Source organism: Taurulus bubalis (genome assembly GCF_910589615.1).
Source record: "Taurulus bubalis genome assembly, chromosome: 17".
Classification (NCBI taxonomy): domain Eukaryota; kingdom Metazoa; phylum Chordata; class Actinopteri; order Perciformes; family Cottidae; genus Taurulus; species Taurulus bubalis.
Window position 1 is genome coordinate 17,518,852 of NC_136605.1, and position 15,219 is coordinate 17,534,070.

At 38.7% G+C, this 15,219-nt stretch overlaps 2 protein-coding genes across 2 annotated transcripts; one reads left to right on the forward strand and one right to left on the reverse strand.

Moving 5' to 3' along the window:
* Positions 1 to 2,205: 2,205 nt before the first annotated feature.
* Positions 2,206 to 6,954, reverse strand: cd2bp2 (CD2 (cytoplasmic tail) binding protein 2). Its single transcript, XM_079232724.1, has 7 exons — positions 6,944 to 6,954; positions 6,523 to 6,601; positions 5,125 to 5,257; positions 4,643 to 4,800; positions 3,980 to 4,562; positions 3,810 to 3,895; positions 2,206 to 2,467 (listed from the first exon to the last, which is right to left on the reverse strand). Exons 2-7 carry the CDS (start codon positions 6,595 to 6,597, stop codon positions 2,357 to 2,359), a joined length of 1,146 nt encoding a protein of 381 aa, XP_079088850.1. The 5' UTR covers positions 6,598 to 6,601; positions 6,944 to 6,954; the 3' UTR covers positions 2,206 to 2,356.
* Positions 6,955 to 9,809: 2,855 nt separating this feature from the next.
* On the forward strand, positions 9,810 to 11,287 carry pheta2 (PH domain containing endocytic trafficking adaptor 2; the record flags this gene model as incomplete). Its single annotated transcript, XM_079232743.1, has 3 exons — positions 9,810 to 9,893; positions 9,999 to 10,302; positions 10,893 to 11,287. Exons 1-3 carry the CDS (start codon positions 9,813 to 9,815, stop codon positions 11,285 to 11,287), a joined length of 780 nt encoding a protein of 259 aa, XP_079088869.1. The 5' UTR covers positions 9,810 to 9,812.
* Between the last annotated feature and the right edge of the window lie 3,932 nt (positions 11,288 to 15,219).

Consider the following 15,219-nt stretch of genomic DNA (forward strand, 5'->3'; position numbering starts at 1 on the left):
ATCAGCAGCTCTTTGTCGTTGGCTCTTATTACACATGTTAACCGTAGTGGCGTTTCGCTTACAGTCCGTTATCGAAACGTAGCTGACGTTAAATATAACGTTTTATTAGCGCATAGTCTTGCTCACTAAACTGACTTTAAAAACAGATAGTATCGCTAAAGATAATTAGACAGGAGTGCATCTCAGTGAATGTTTACAATCGAATGGAAGCGGCGGTTTGATTAAAACTGCGCGAGGTCTAAATGCTGGAATGGACACGATTTCATATTCAAACTTTTAACGGTATATGCGAGCGAACTTGTGATAACAAGAGCCAACGCTATTCTTCTGTAAACCAATGGCTATCGTTAAAAAATATCGTCAGGTAAACACATCTGAGCGAAGCTTAATTGTGACTCCGTGAACACTGCGTGGTTGGACTAACGCCGACAGGCACACAGTGTGTAACACAGTGTCTGCACCGGGGAATAGTCGGAGCCGGGAGCTGTCATCTCTCCTCACGTCCAAGTGCCGTCTATGCGGTAACTAGACAAACCCCGGTTTGGCAGTTTGGTTGCAAACGGTTATCACGGCTAAAGCATAGTGACCGGACTTACCAGAAACGTTTAGCTGCACCAGAGGCTGCTATTCCGACCTCAACGTAAACAGGACATGCCGCCCTACAGCGACTCACAAATGTGGCCGTTTTACGAATCCAACAACCAGACAGACGAATGGACCAATCACACTACGAGTTGTTTTCCGCCCGGAAAGTCTTGTTGAAATCTGACCAATCAGAGAAGACTTTGAGACGTCGTAGGTGGAGGTTGGCCAATTGGTGATCGAGGACAAAAGGCTAAATAAATTAAAACAATGATAGTCTTCTTTATGTCCTCGGGTGACCTACTATCTTTAAAGCCCTTGAAGACTCACATTGTTATTAATTTTAGGCGTTGGATTTAATTTGACAATTCTTTTTAAAAGTAAGGGCACCTTAGTCGCAATTAAAGGATGCTGAAGGGGCCTATTGGACACAAGCCCAGGGGTCCCAGAGCCTTTGAAGTGAGTGTGAGCGTTTGTTGTTGGAAAGTAAATGTTTTCTAAATTTAATACATTGCTACAAAGACACACACAACTATTACAACTAGACATAAAATGACTGCACGGTCACCAAACAACCAAACGACTACAAGGAGACACAAGACAGACAAAAAGAGACACAAACAACAACAAAGGGACACAAAACGACCAGAAAGAGACACAGGACCAAGTAGCACAACATGTACAAAACTAGCACAGAGATGCAAAACAACCACAAAGAAACACAAAAAGACTACATAGAGACACAAAAGCACTACAAAGTGACATGAAATATAAATAGAAAGAACAACTGCAATGAGAGACTGATTACTTTCAGTCTGGAGGTCTTGCGTATGTGAATAGACTTGTACATGTGTGTACAGGGGCAGATTGTCTCATCACCCATCTATGATTCAACTACAATTGGCTTGTATCTAGGTTCATTGTAACATTTTTTTAAACAAAATGGAATTGTATCATCTGATATAAAAATATATATACATAGTTTGATACAAATTACAATTATTTAAAGTAAAGAGGAATCTACCCATTGTTTTCTCGGTTTACCATTTGGTTTAAAACTAGAGCACGATGATTATCATCAACAGTCAAACAAAAAATATTCACACAAAAAGAGATTATTATTATTGACACAAAAATGGTCCACACATTGTGTATGCTCACAATATTGAAAGAATATAAATAACTTTATTGGCCTGCTATTTTGGAAGTCATTGGAGGTGACACTGATGTTGTTGTGACTATATGCAAACTAGATATATCATAACTACCAAAGGTATCTAACTGTGAATACTTGAAGCTGTGTTTAACATCTCTGTATTCTATTCACTGATAATATTAATTTATTTGCAGCATAATACAAGCTAGTTGAATACTATCTTTTCCTCTTTTTTTCTCTCATTCAAATGTTTTATTGAAGCAACATATCTTTTCCTCTTAACAGTAGTAAGTACACAAGTGAGAAATACTCCAAAATAATTAAAATAATGATTTACAATGTCAAGTGGAATGACCATTTAAACTTCACTAAATGATCAGAATTCAATTTGTTCTCAATGAGCCATGAAAATGAGCCAATGTGATTTGGTTCTAAGAAATAGAAAACAATAACAAAAAAATATCTAATAGCAACACGACATACATGAGTTATTTATTTAAAAACAATGTACAGAAAACAAAGCCACTGTTCAAATTATAGATTTGACACCAAAGCCACCAAACAATGAAAGCGTTGCATGACCATGATGGTTGTGATTCATTTACTGCTGGACATAAATCATGTGTACAGCTCAAAATCTAGTCTCTTGGAGTTGTAGAACTGAGATCCCTTCTGGTCGATCCTCTTGCAGTAAACAGCCGTGCTGAAATAGCCTTCGTCCACCCAACCCTGGAAAGCAGACAAGAAGAAGATTAAAACCCAACTGGCCAGATTTGAGGCAAAAGCTAGAACCAGCCTGCAGGCCAATGATCTAGTAAACATCATGGGATTTACTAATACAGGTGCATAAGTATGAAGGAGAAAAATAAAAATAATTGTGTGAATGCCAAAATGAAGTTGCTATTGCTGTTGGCACAAGTTATTAGAGGGATAGTTCTGATGTTTTGAAGTGGGAACGTAAGAGTTACTAATCCGTAGTCAGTGTCATTGCTGTCAAACAGCCATTTTCAAATGCAAAACTGAAGGCATCATCAATGCTCTCTTCAAAACAACCAGACTCCTTTGACAAAAACAGTCATTTTACCTGGCAGAAAACAGGAGCTGCTGGTCTACCGCTGCCTCAACCGGTTAGTTGGTTTATGTTGTTGTCTGACTTTACCCTAGCCCTTAAAAACACCAAGGTCACACAATAACACACTTAAAGTGATATTGATTGTGTCGTTGGTGCTTTGCTGCTCCTCTGTTGTTTCTCCAAACTCCATCTATTGTGAATAATGTAATGACTGTGGATAAGTACCTTATACAACCCCACTTCAATATATATTATATCCAGGCTTCCCTTTAGTTTGTGCATTTACTAGATCATACTTTAAAAACACACATACATTTCTAATATGACAATAAGCATAAAAATGCCATTCTAAGAATGTAATCCTTAATGAATGATTTCTGAAGTATAACCCACACTTTCCTATGGAAAAACTACTTTTTGAAGTTACTGTTTTTCTTTCTTTACTTGTCATGTATCCATACTAAATCCATACTAGATATTATTTCCAATAAACAAATTCTGTTTAGAGCAATCATTCCCGGTTGAAAAAATCCCCAAATCAATCATACTCAAAGAATTTACACGTCCTTATTTGCTTCACTTTCGAGTGAGCCATTTTGAACAATATTGTCACACAAGCACATTCTTGGTTTGGTGCATTTGTGGATGTCAAAATCAATCATCATAGCAATCATTCTACGGTGTGGACCAAATTAACTGCACTAAAACCAGCTTAAGTTGGTCTTGGGACATAAACCCAGACTTAACTCTATTAGTCCAGTTACACTAGTTTTTCCACTCCATCATGCTGCTCCCAGCAAGTTTGTTCTGAATATTTTTAACACTTGCTTACAAAACCAGAAAGAAGGTCAGAACAAAAGAGATGAGAAACACTTGAAGTTGATATTGCAATAATAGGAGCCATATTATTGCAATATACAGTGTATTCATGAATCCAAAAGAAAACCATAAATTACCCCTGGTACACACCTAAAAACTCAAGAACAGTAAGATAAATACCTGCATCTGCTGACTGGTAAAAGGGCCGAAAACCTCCGAATCATCCTTGTTTTCCCATTTGTACTCCCACATCACTTCATCACTCACTGAGAAGAAGACAAAACTGGGTTGAACAAAACAACATATTTTGCACTATTGAAGGAAAATGCTTATAAGCAACACTAACCAACCTTTTTCGTCTTCTTCCTCCTCCTCCTCCGCTTTGCCGGTCTGCGTCTCGTCAAATTTATCTGCGAACATATCAAGTTCATCTTCTTCCTCATCACCGCCCTGTATCTTCACAGCTGGCCGCTTGCTGTTCATGCTCTTCATCAAATAGGCCAGTTTTTCATACGTTTGCTGATAGATCTCAAACATCCCAGATCCAACCAATCTGTCAGCTAGTGATGTGAGCTTGTCGAGCTTCTCTGTATCCCTTTTGGTCTCCTCTGTGGGTTTACTCTCTTCCCTCAGCTTCCCCTTCTTCCGTCCTCCAAGGCCTCCTAACCGACGGAGCGCTGTGGCAACTGTCTCCCCAGGTAGCAACAGTTCGATCACAGCTTCAGTGAGCTGGTGCTGAGTGAAGGATGCCAGTGGGTCCTCTGCAGGCTCCATCTCCTCCTCTTCCTCTTCTCCTTCGTCGTTTCCTTTGTCTGCCTGCTTCTCTTCTCTCTGTTTCTCTTCCTCAGCCTCATCCTCATCCCCGGCTCTGCGTTTCCGTTTGGCTCCAAGACCTTTCTTCTTTTGTTTGAAAGGTTGTTCTTTTACTCTCACCTGGAATAAGTACATTATGTTATTGCACATGGCTTGAAACGTTTTCAGACATGACTCAAAAGTCACTCAAATACAATTACCCAATCAATGTTGTCAAGCCAGTTGTCTCTAATCTCTTCTTCCTTTTTGATGAAGTAGTTTCCCTCAGAGTCAAAGTATCCTTCCTGCATCTCCTCGTCCAGGTTGAAAGGTGTAATAGAAACTCCCTCGTCAAAGTCGATTGTCGCTCCCTCTTGGCCTGGAAACAAAGTTAATGTGGTCTCAGGTGACTGATAATCTATAGATTCATGCAAGTAGCAAAAGTGGACAAAACAAAATCTCCTGTGGTAAAGAATTCTGCACCTTTTTGTTAAGAGTTTGCTTCTTTAACACGCAATTCAAATTTGCATGATTGGGAAAAGATTTATACCTGTGAAGATCTTGTAAATACATACTCAAGAGTGTATGTGCATGTTTGTATATTAAATAAGTGTATATTTGAAGTAATATGTCATATTCAAGTAAGCAAGACCACCTCTCGGCCATCTATCACTTCATAGTTACAGTTCAGTTCAAGACATACCTTCCACGTCATCACTGGCCAGAATATCATATTTGTTGGTGCTTTTTGTCTCTTCCGCTTCATCCTCTTCATCGCTATCAAGGGAATGTTTGCCCTTAAACCTGGAGCCTGGTCCAGTCACAGCCTCGCAAGTCTGGTTCAAAGAAGAGAAAATATAAAATGATTTAACATTAAAAGTTATCAAGGCATCCCTTTTCTTGCTTTATTTATTTCCATGTTCTGACAACACTGTCACTGATTTAGGTTTATTGCAGGCGACCTGTCCATGCGCTTATTTAAAAAGACTCACAGTCTGACGGGTTAAAAAGTTTACTTCTGCATGTTTAAGTCGCCAGGGATAGGTGCCCCAAAATAGCCTGCAGAAAGGATAAAACAAGAGAATCCTGCACCCGTCTAAAGCATGCAGCAAGAACAGGCAAACATGATGACAAACTCCTCCTTATAGATCATTTCACTTTCATGGAAGTCAAGCAGAGCTTCAGAAGTCATTACGGCCTCACTGGACCAAAGGCAATCCAGTGGTGCTTGTTAATGTCTTATAAAAAAAAAAAATTTCACCTGTGACCATTTAGTTTCCAAATTGTATTTGCTGTGGTGGCATGCAACTAAGTACATACTGTAGTAAAGTACACATTTGAGGTACCATTGTAATCAACTTTATACTTCTATTCCACTACACGTCAAAGGTAAACATTGTACTTTTTACTCCACTACATTTGGCTGACAGCTTTAGTTACTTTTCATATTAAAGTTGCTAATCCCCTTCCTGTCCAGCAAAAACCATATAATTCCTGATATACTGATATTGAATGTTTGGGATAAATTTATGGATGTGTTCCTTTATGGGTTAAATTATTTAAAAAACCTCTTGGATCAGCTGGAAAAGGTATCATCACAAAGCTGAAACCAAAGCTGTTTTGTCGGAGCCCATGAAAAGTTCACTTTTTAGAGACATGATGCTACAAACATAAAATGATGATATTATAGGATATGATGCATTGGTGTGGATTCAACTACAACAGTATATAAAGTAGTGAAAATGAGCACAAGTTTAAACAGCTGCAGCTAATATAAATATAATAATAGCACACTGACAGGGACAATTCACTGCAAAGTAACTACTTTTTCTACCAATTCTTTAATTACATTTTTATGACAATAACTTAATTCCATGCTTTTACTGAAGTATGGTTTTGAATGCAGGACTTTTACTTGTGGTGGAGTATTTTTCCCAGTATGCTCTTAGTACTTTTACTCAAGTAAAGAGCCTAAATACATCCTCCACCAATGATTGTATGGATAGTTACATGTATGAAGCCCTAACCAGCTAACCAGTGATTTAATTAGATATCTCGTCTGTATTCAGTGATGTGAATGGTGGGACAGAGCTCAAGTTACCTTTTTGCTTGGGACCTCTTCATCCAGCTCCAACTCTCCTTCCCCGTCCTCAAATGTAACTTTCCTCTTCGGCATGGTGCTGCACAAGAGAATACAGGGACTCTGTTATTACTCACACGTAACTAACGTTAGCTTTGTAATGATAGCAAGAGGCTCGATAACACGTTCACTTGACGTCGTGAATATGAGCCGTTACCACAGAGCTCACGTTAGCTTTAGCCAACGGCGGCAGCGCGTGGAAAGCAAATAAGCCATTTATCACAGTCCAAATTAATTATAGCGCTGAAGTTACATTTAGTTAACTACTATAATACAACGTATATATAACGGTGTTGTGAAAACAATGGCAAACAAGGCAAACGCATTGATATTTAGCTGGAAAGTGTTGCAAGACCTGGTCAAAATAATTCAAACGACGTACGCTTTCGTTTCTTCTTCGTCTCCTTGTTTTCTTCTTCTACTATTTTTTAATGTCGGTGCTTGTTAGTAAACAACGATACTGCGCATTACCGCCACCACCTGGTGAGAAGTGTGGATTGGATGTGTACTTCATTGAACTGCATAGTAAGTAAACAAGACCACACTTTTATAATCACAAATACAAATCCTGTATTTAAAAGTTTACTTACGTAGTTGAAAATTATAGCCCAACGACAGCAGAGGCAAGTCTGAGGCTCTATTTTGAATTATGTCACTATATACAACAACTATGGAAGTTCTGCTTAATTACAGTTTTTGTCATTATAACTTATTAATAAATGCAATTCATGTATGTGAAGTATGTTCCTGTTTTTCAGTTCACTTAAGGGTGACACTGACAGCTGCTAACTCTGGGGGAAGAAGAATTGAGGTTACTTAGGTTAAGTAAAAAATCCCTCGCTCTACAAATACTCCATCACAAATACAAATACTGCATTTTGGATTTTACTGAACTTGGTAGTTATAGCTAAAGTTTTACAAGCAGATTGTACTCAAGGTATCAAAAGTAAAAGTACTCAGCAGGATAATCCCAAAACGGTCCTTTCTATTTTATGTTAATTATTATTACTGATGCATTTATGTTTGAGCACCACTTTAACAAGCTGCTTTACACTACTGAGTGGTACAATTGTAGTAAATCATATTTCATGGTTTGAAAAAAATATATATCATGTTTGATATTCAGTCTCTCTCTATTTGTGATTTGTCACAGTTTTGATTGGCTGTAGTGTAAAGTATAGTATGAAAATGTTATTGTCTCAAAATGAGAATGTAATGCTTAATGTCTTTGACTGAAATGTTGAACTGAAATAAATAAATAATCAAAGATAATGATAGTGTGCCGAAATTAAAAACTTAAACCCGTAAACACAGAAAAAGGAAACTCTTGGCATTCAGTCTTTGTATTTAACCTTTGACCTTTAGTTGATTTTGGCCCTTGATTCAGACTGGAGACGTGCTGCATAGTATATAAATCCCTCTAAATCTCTTCACCTTGGACCCGTTTAGATGTTGAATTCCTTGAGGTCCTTCAGGATAAAAAGGATAAGTGTGTGTCAAAAATAGAGACAACAGGCAGAAATGTAGCAGCACATTTTCCAGAGGTCATGTTTCCTCCCTTTTCAAAATAGTGAAAAATAAAGAGAGACAGATTCGGCCATGTCATTGCTTTAAAAGCAGAGACGTTTTTTGTTGTCATAAACAATTATTAATTATATCGGAAAGCAAGCTGCATATCTCCCCAAAGAATCACTTATCTACCAAGGGACTTTTGCTCGGCACACCACAAGGGATTAAAATAAAACTTGTTTTAAACTAACTCAAAATGCAGAAGTGAGAGAGCCGATGCAAACACACCAGACCTCCACTTCAGCATCCAGCATCTCACTTCCAGGTACTTGATGTTAGTGACTGCTCGGTCCGGCTGATCCGCTCGCTCAGGGTCGACTCAAGCGGAGAGGAGAGAGAGAATATTATATGTCAGGATTTTGTTACCAGGAAGTGGGTCGAGTTATTTATATTTCAACACTCGTCCTCTCGTACCCGAGGGAGAACCGGTGGTAGTAACCTGAAACCATTAATGTTCAAACATTGTCTGGTTCTGGATGCATCGAACTTGGAGAGAACAATTGGCTTTATGTTGAGGACCGGTGAGGACCAGGAAGAAGATATCTGTAAATGTGAATAATGTAAAGACAGCGACCCTGTGAGGGATTCAACATTGGCAGAGGTGAGTCTGAGTCTCTGTTTCTATGCTGTCACTGCTGTCTGAGTCACAACAACAACTAGAAGGAAGGAGGATCAGACTTGTTTTATTGGTATTGGCAGACATTATTACTAGTGTGGCCATTAAAACGTCATTGACAGTCATTATTGATGAATGCAACTTGTATTGTTTGACTGTAGTTCTATTAATTAAATGTATTTGGAGTAACAGTATGGTCCTGTTATTAGTTCACTTGGTAACACTGCTTTTAAACCTAAAGCCAGATTAAGAGTAATTTACTCAAAATAGTATCCTACTATTATTAGTAGTAGTATTGTTATTATGATTAATAATTATTATAATAGTACAAATCTACTCAACAGGAGAGTGAAAAAGTTGTGTTAGGTTGCTTGATGATTTCAACCAATGTTTAGCTGAAAAACATCCAGTCTAGCTTTCAGTATATGTAGTTTTAACCTTTTGTAATCTTTTACTCAAGTAAAAGTACCAATGCTTTAATGACAAAAGACTCCTTGAGAAGCAAGAGAGCCGCAGTATTACAAGCAAAATGTGCTTTGACTATCAAAAGTAAAAGTACTTGTTTTGCATGAAAGTGGCCTCTGTTAATTATTATTTGACATGTAACACTCATGTATCAATATGTAAGAAGTGCTTTACTGTTAGCCGATCGCGATGGGCTAATTATTACTCTTCATATACAGTTTCCTCAACCTCGAGGTCAGACTCACTCACTCTCTCACTAATGCACGCAACGATTGCATGAAGTAAAAAAGAAGATTGTGCATAAAGCCAACATATCCAGTAACACACAGTCCTGCAAAAGTAAAAATAGTAGAACAATAAACATGCTGTGCTGAAATACTTACTTATACTTATTATAGTGTATATGAATACCTTCATGGGCCGGCTGCTGCTTTCAAACCTGAAGTGTGAGGAGAATTAGAGGATAAAGTCAAAGATAAACGGCATTGAAATTAATAGAAAAGTGATAAGGGTTTGTCGTTACAGTAAAATTGTATTTCATGCAGTTTTTAGTATTTTGAATTCTGCACATAAAAGCACTTTCTCTTCTTCAGGTGTTGGGATGAAGCTCCATGAGAAGATTTTGACCCATTACCTTTCATGCACCTCTCCGGTAGATAAAGAGGGATATCTCTACAAAAAGGTTTGAATAAACAAAAGACAGACAACATGAAGTAACTGAATATTAAGAGCGGATTTGGTGGCTAATGCAATACTCCTGCTTCACTTTGACACACTCTCCTCATAGAAAGAGAGAAATGCCACCTACCAGCGGCGCTGGTTCGTCCTGAAGGCCAACCTGCTCTTCTACCAGGAGCGTCCAGCTGACCGACACCTGCTGGGTGTCATCGTGCTGGAGGGGTGTGCAGTCCGGCGCTCAGAGTCGGATGTACAGTTTGCCTTTTCCCTGGTGTTTGAAGGGCCGGGACTCAAAACCTACAGGTTTGCAGCAGGGGATGGTCAGACTCAAGAGAGCTGGGTGAAAGCTCTGCTCTCAGCCAGCCACTGTTACCTCTCCCTGCTGGTGAGAGACCTGGGGAGGCAGTATGAAGGTGTGTTCGGTTCATGGGGCCAATATATATTTCATGTTTTGTTTTAGCCTTGTTCATAACTTTTGTCTTAAACTGTTATTTTTCTGGTGGACAATTAGATGATAAGAGCATTGTAATCAGCTACAGCTAGCTGACAGTTAGCTTAGCTTAGCATAAATAATGGGATCACGGGGAAACAACTATCATGGCTCTATCCAACGGAGAGGAAATCTGCCCACCAGCACCATGAAACTGTTTTAAGTTGGTTATGTGCAGGACTGGTTATTGTCTCTAAGCGGTTGCAAGGTGACAAGCAGAGACTTCAGGAAGTTACAGCTCACAGCCAAGATCAAGTCAAGCATAATCCTCTCTAAAAGAACGCAAAATGTTTTTAAACTTTGTTTTTTCTAAAACAATCAAGGTAAGATACCTTTAGTGAGGCTGGTAGACACTTCCCCCCCTGTTGTGCTAAGCTAAGCTAACTGGCCACTGCACCCAAACAAGTGTGATTTTAATCTTCTCATCCAACTCTCTGCCTCTCTTTACCCAAAATGACAAACATTTCCTTTGCAAAAGGTGCTTAATATTAATTTCCTGTTTTCCATCTGCAGAAGCTAAACAGCAACAAGGCTCTGGTGAGTCCTGTCACAGCTCCTTCATCAAACAGTCCAGCTTCTTCTTCCCTGTGCAGGGGTCAACAGCTGAGGTCAGGCAGGGGAGGAGCTCCAGCGCCTGCACCGTTTCACATGCACCGTCAACGCCCACCAAAGTGGTGGCTAAAAAGTCTCCTAAACTGTGGCCCAAGAGAAACGCTCACGTCACGCCCCTCAATGGACCGGCACCTTTGTACGGCGAATGGCCGCTGGTGGGTTTTGATCCACTCGAGGACTTCAGCAAACTACATGACTACTATGGGCAGGAGGTGAAGAAAGCCAGAGAGGAATGGCTGAGGAGTCAACGAGCAGAAGAGGAACACATTGATGGAGATCTCATCGACCTGGGGTGAAAGAACATCTCCCTTCCATTTAAAAGGAAGTGAAACATTGTGTCAAAAAGGAACTGAACCTGAAGGGTTGTGGGTTTAACTGTATATTTAAGAACATAGAGTTTGAGGCCCAGACACCTGTACATGTGCTAAATGTTCCTCCATTTCATATGATGAGGTTAGATCAGTTCTATGTTGTCTGAGTCATACATTTCCATGGGATGCATCAAAGAACAAGCATCTGCACATAAAGTGTTTGAAGTGCAGCTGGTGTCTGCACATCTGCACCTTTTGGTTATAAAGCAGTTTTCACATGGTGCAATTAATATGTTTGTCCGTGGTATAGAGATACCATGAGCAAAGAGTGTTATATAATGTTCATTAACTGAAAACATAAATTACGTCAATCTAGAATAGATCCTAAGAGACAAAAATTACTTTCTAGTTCAGATCATATAAAAGAAAATGTTGCTGGAAGAATCACAAGGAATCATAACACAAGTTGTATAATTTGCATGTCAAGATGTCATCCATGAAAAAGGACTTTTATTGCTTCTGCTACTTGGAACTGGAACACCTGCTACTAATTGCATTGAAGATATTTCTGTACATTTCCCTGCTGAGCAGGTTAGTATTCACATTATGCCATTTAAAAGTTGTACCTATGGCAGAGAAAGGCTGTCTGATGCAGTATAAAAGAGTATTGTACATTTTTAAATGCATGAAAAAAAAAAAATAGTTGACTTAAATGTGTGTTATATGTGATATAAAATAACATACTGATACACAAAATACAAGAAGAAACAACTATTTCAAGTTTCAGTCCAGATTGTGAAGTTTGATAAACGATTAAAACTATTCTGGTGGAACTAAAAGGGAAGCATATGGAACGTAAGCATGAGATGTCATTCAGACAATGAGAACAGACAGCAGCAGTGTATTGCAAAGGTGAACACATAAGCTTACTGGAACGGCCAAAACAGAAGGATATCGAGTCCACAGGTATGCAGGAAATTGCAGGTAAAGGTAACACGGTACCGGCTGCAGGTCCAGCTGACAGGAAAACAAATAACAAAGGTTCAAATGCAATAAAACAAAGCAGCATTGACAATCTGGTAAAAAAAAAAAAAAGGTGCTGGTTTATGAGCTGCAGGGCTGATGAGGGAAAGTGGGATCAGGCGAGCAGGTGGGGGGGATGTCTGAAATGTTTAAAACATATTTCCAATATAAATTACAAGGAAGCATGAAAGCAGACAGACATGATTTGTCTCTTACTGTCATAGAGAAATGGGATCTCATGTTTGAATATTGATCGCAATTCATTTCTCTCAGTTGAATGGCTGCACAATTACTGAGCCTGAGAATCATCAGACGCCAGAGGCGTATGAGAGATGTCAGTGCAGGAGGGTGAGCAGCAGGGGGCGCTGCAGGCACAGCGTGCTGGAGGGAAACACCGGATTTAGGTAAGAATAGCACAGTGATTTATGAAGTAGAGACAAGCGTAATGCAGCTGGTGTTTTGGGAGAAATGAAGGGCCTTAAATTAAGTTATACAATGTTGTTTGACTTTAATTTAAATAGATTAAACAAAAATTATGTACATTTAAGAAGCTTAATAATCAGTATCCTCTAAGTTCAATGCCAGCAGACTGGGGGGAAAAAGCAAATCTGACATCTGACCTAAACATAAAATGGACTGCTTGGTGATTTATGAAGCACAATGGAGTCAAATAACAAAACAAGGCAACCCGAGGCCGGTAGTGCTCAGACACAGCAGAGAATAATATACAACTCTCTGACATCTGACATCTCATAAAGGTTCGCTGAGCTCGTCTTCCTCCATAGCATCAGCTGGGAGCTTCTCCACATTCTTGACCCTACAGACAGACATACCATCCACCTAGAAGGTGATGGACGGCTTCAGGGGAGCGTGGCGACACGCGTCGTTTTACAGCAACGACCGGACAAGTGTTTCCACATCTGGATGGAAAGTCAGTAAAAAGATTGAGATATCACAGCTTTTCCTCATGGTGATAACTGTGACTAATATTGTGGACTAAATCATATTGCAGCAATATATAGGAGTTTATAGAGAGCATATTGTTTCTCAGAAAAGGTTTTCATAGAACGAACTTACCGTTTCTCCTCAAATCTTGTCACTTAAAGAAAAGACGAAACATTGAGTATATGTTATTATATTAATAATTTATCATTATTATTAAATATAATGAATGATATCAAGTGTCAAATGTACAGAATTAAAATGGCTTCAAGAAATAAGTCATTCCCATCAATGTAAATATAATATATACATTCGGATCATATTGATGTATATAATATATCATCTATTTTTCTATCATCATTATCATTATTATCAACATTACAACACCTTATTTTTATCATTATCATTATTTTTCATATTACAATTGTACTCTACCTTGCACCTCATACCATACTAAACTGTACTACATCATTCTATTTTATGTCAATATGTTGTGTCATATCTTACTGCATCAAACACTATACTACATTTTCACTTCTATATTTATTGGTACTTGTTCTGTTTGTGCTGCTGTAACACCTGAATATTAATAATTATGAGATAAGATAATTATCTTATCTCATATCTTAACTTATCTTATCTTATGTTGAATTGCTGAACATAGTGCCTAATATTTCCCTTAATATTTCAGTTATTTCACCCCTGAAAATCACTGCTTTAGTTTTTATTTAGCTTTTTGACTGTTTTAATGTTTTCTTAACTGTTTTAAATCCTGTTTTCTTCAGCATTATGTTTTGATGCTTTTGATGGTTTTATGTGAAGCACTTTGAATCGCCTTGTTGTTGAAATGTGCAATACAAATAAACTTGCCTTGCCTTGCCTTGCTTCCACACACATTCACCTGAATTTTAATATGAAACGTTTAAGGGGAACATGTTTGTTTCATATCGAATGTAAAGCCCAAATCAAAAATATATATCAAGGAGTCGAGCATCTGTCTAAATCTGCAGCTCTTCCTTAAAAATGGAAAATCCGTATTTCATCCCTGCAAGGAGGTGATAAGCGAGTGAACCTGGGGTCAAAGGTCGCCAGCAACACAAGGGGAGGTCTGGATGTCCTGAATACCAAAGACAAACAAACGTCTGTCTGATCCAACTTGCTGCAGCAGTGGAAACCATGAAGACCAACGGGCGTCAGAGTGGAAACACAAACAGTCCCGACCGGAGGGCCGAGGCAGGGGACAGGAATAAAGTCCTCCTATGCAGAAGATTAGCAAAGTTGTTAATTAAATGAAAGCAGATTATCTCTGAGGTAAATTGGGATATAAAACCTGAAAAAACTAATGAAGGAAAGCGTTTGGTTCTCGGGGCCCGGCGCATTGGCAGACTGTCAAGTTTATTTAGCTATTTCGGTCGACCTCAGCTGTCCCTTTTATGCGCTTCTGGGAATGCTGCTGCCATCACCCGGACAAGTAATCCCCGTGTATTTAAGGGGGAGGAATGGCGGGGCAGCTCGAGGGGGGTCGGGAGGACAAACAGGTGGGAAAGTGTTCATGACCAAACACACCTTTGTAGTGATGAGAAAGCAGGACTGCAGCCAAAGGTTAATGGTGCGTTCACTTGACTGTGATTTAACGCTGACGACTAAACTACCCCGACTCAATAAAAACTAAACAAACACAATAAAACCACTTTGACATAAATTACAACTGATAAAGAAAACACTTTGCTTTGACACTTGAATGGCTTTTGTAATCTTTTTTTATCAACTTGTCATGTGTCCATAAAGGCCTTCTCAGCATTGTAGAGGCAAATATTGTAGTTTTTAGGATCTGACAGGTAAACTTTCATGTTGCTTTACCAAGTTAGCTTTTATATAGGAAGCATAAAATACAAATAAATGTATTATAATATAAAGTATATAAAATCACAAGCAAACTTTTTTGGCTTATG

Bases quoted from the DNA above. Each gene is read 5' to 3' on its own strand.
- cd2bp2 (XM_079232724.1), bottom strand. From the start codon at position 6,597: ATGCCGAAGAGGAAAGTTACATTTGAGGACGGGGAAGGAGAGTTGGAG. The intron at 5,258-6,522 runs GTAACTTGAGCT...TCTTTGAACCAG, and splicing joins AAGAGGTCCCAAGCAAAAAG to ACTTGCGAGGCTGTGACTGG. The intron at 4,801-5,124 runs GTATGTCTTGAA...CTTTGTTTCCAG, and splicing joins GGCCAGTGATGACGTGGAAG to GCCAAGAGGGAGCGACAATC.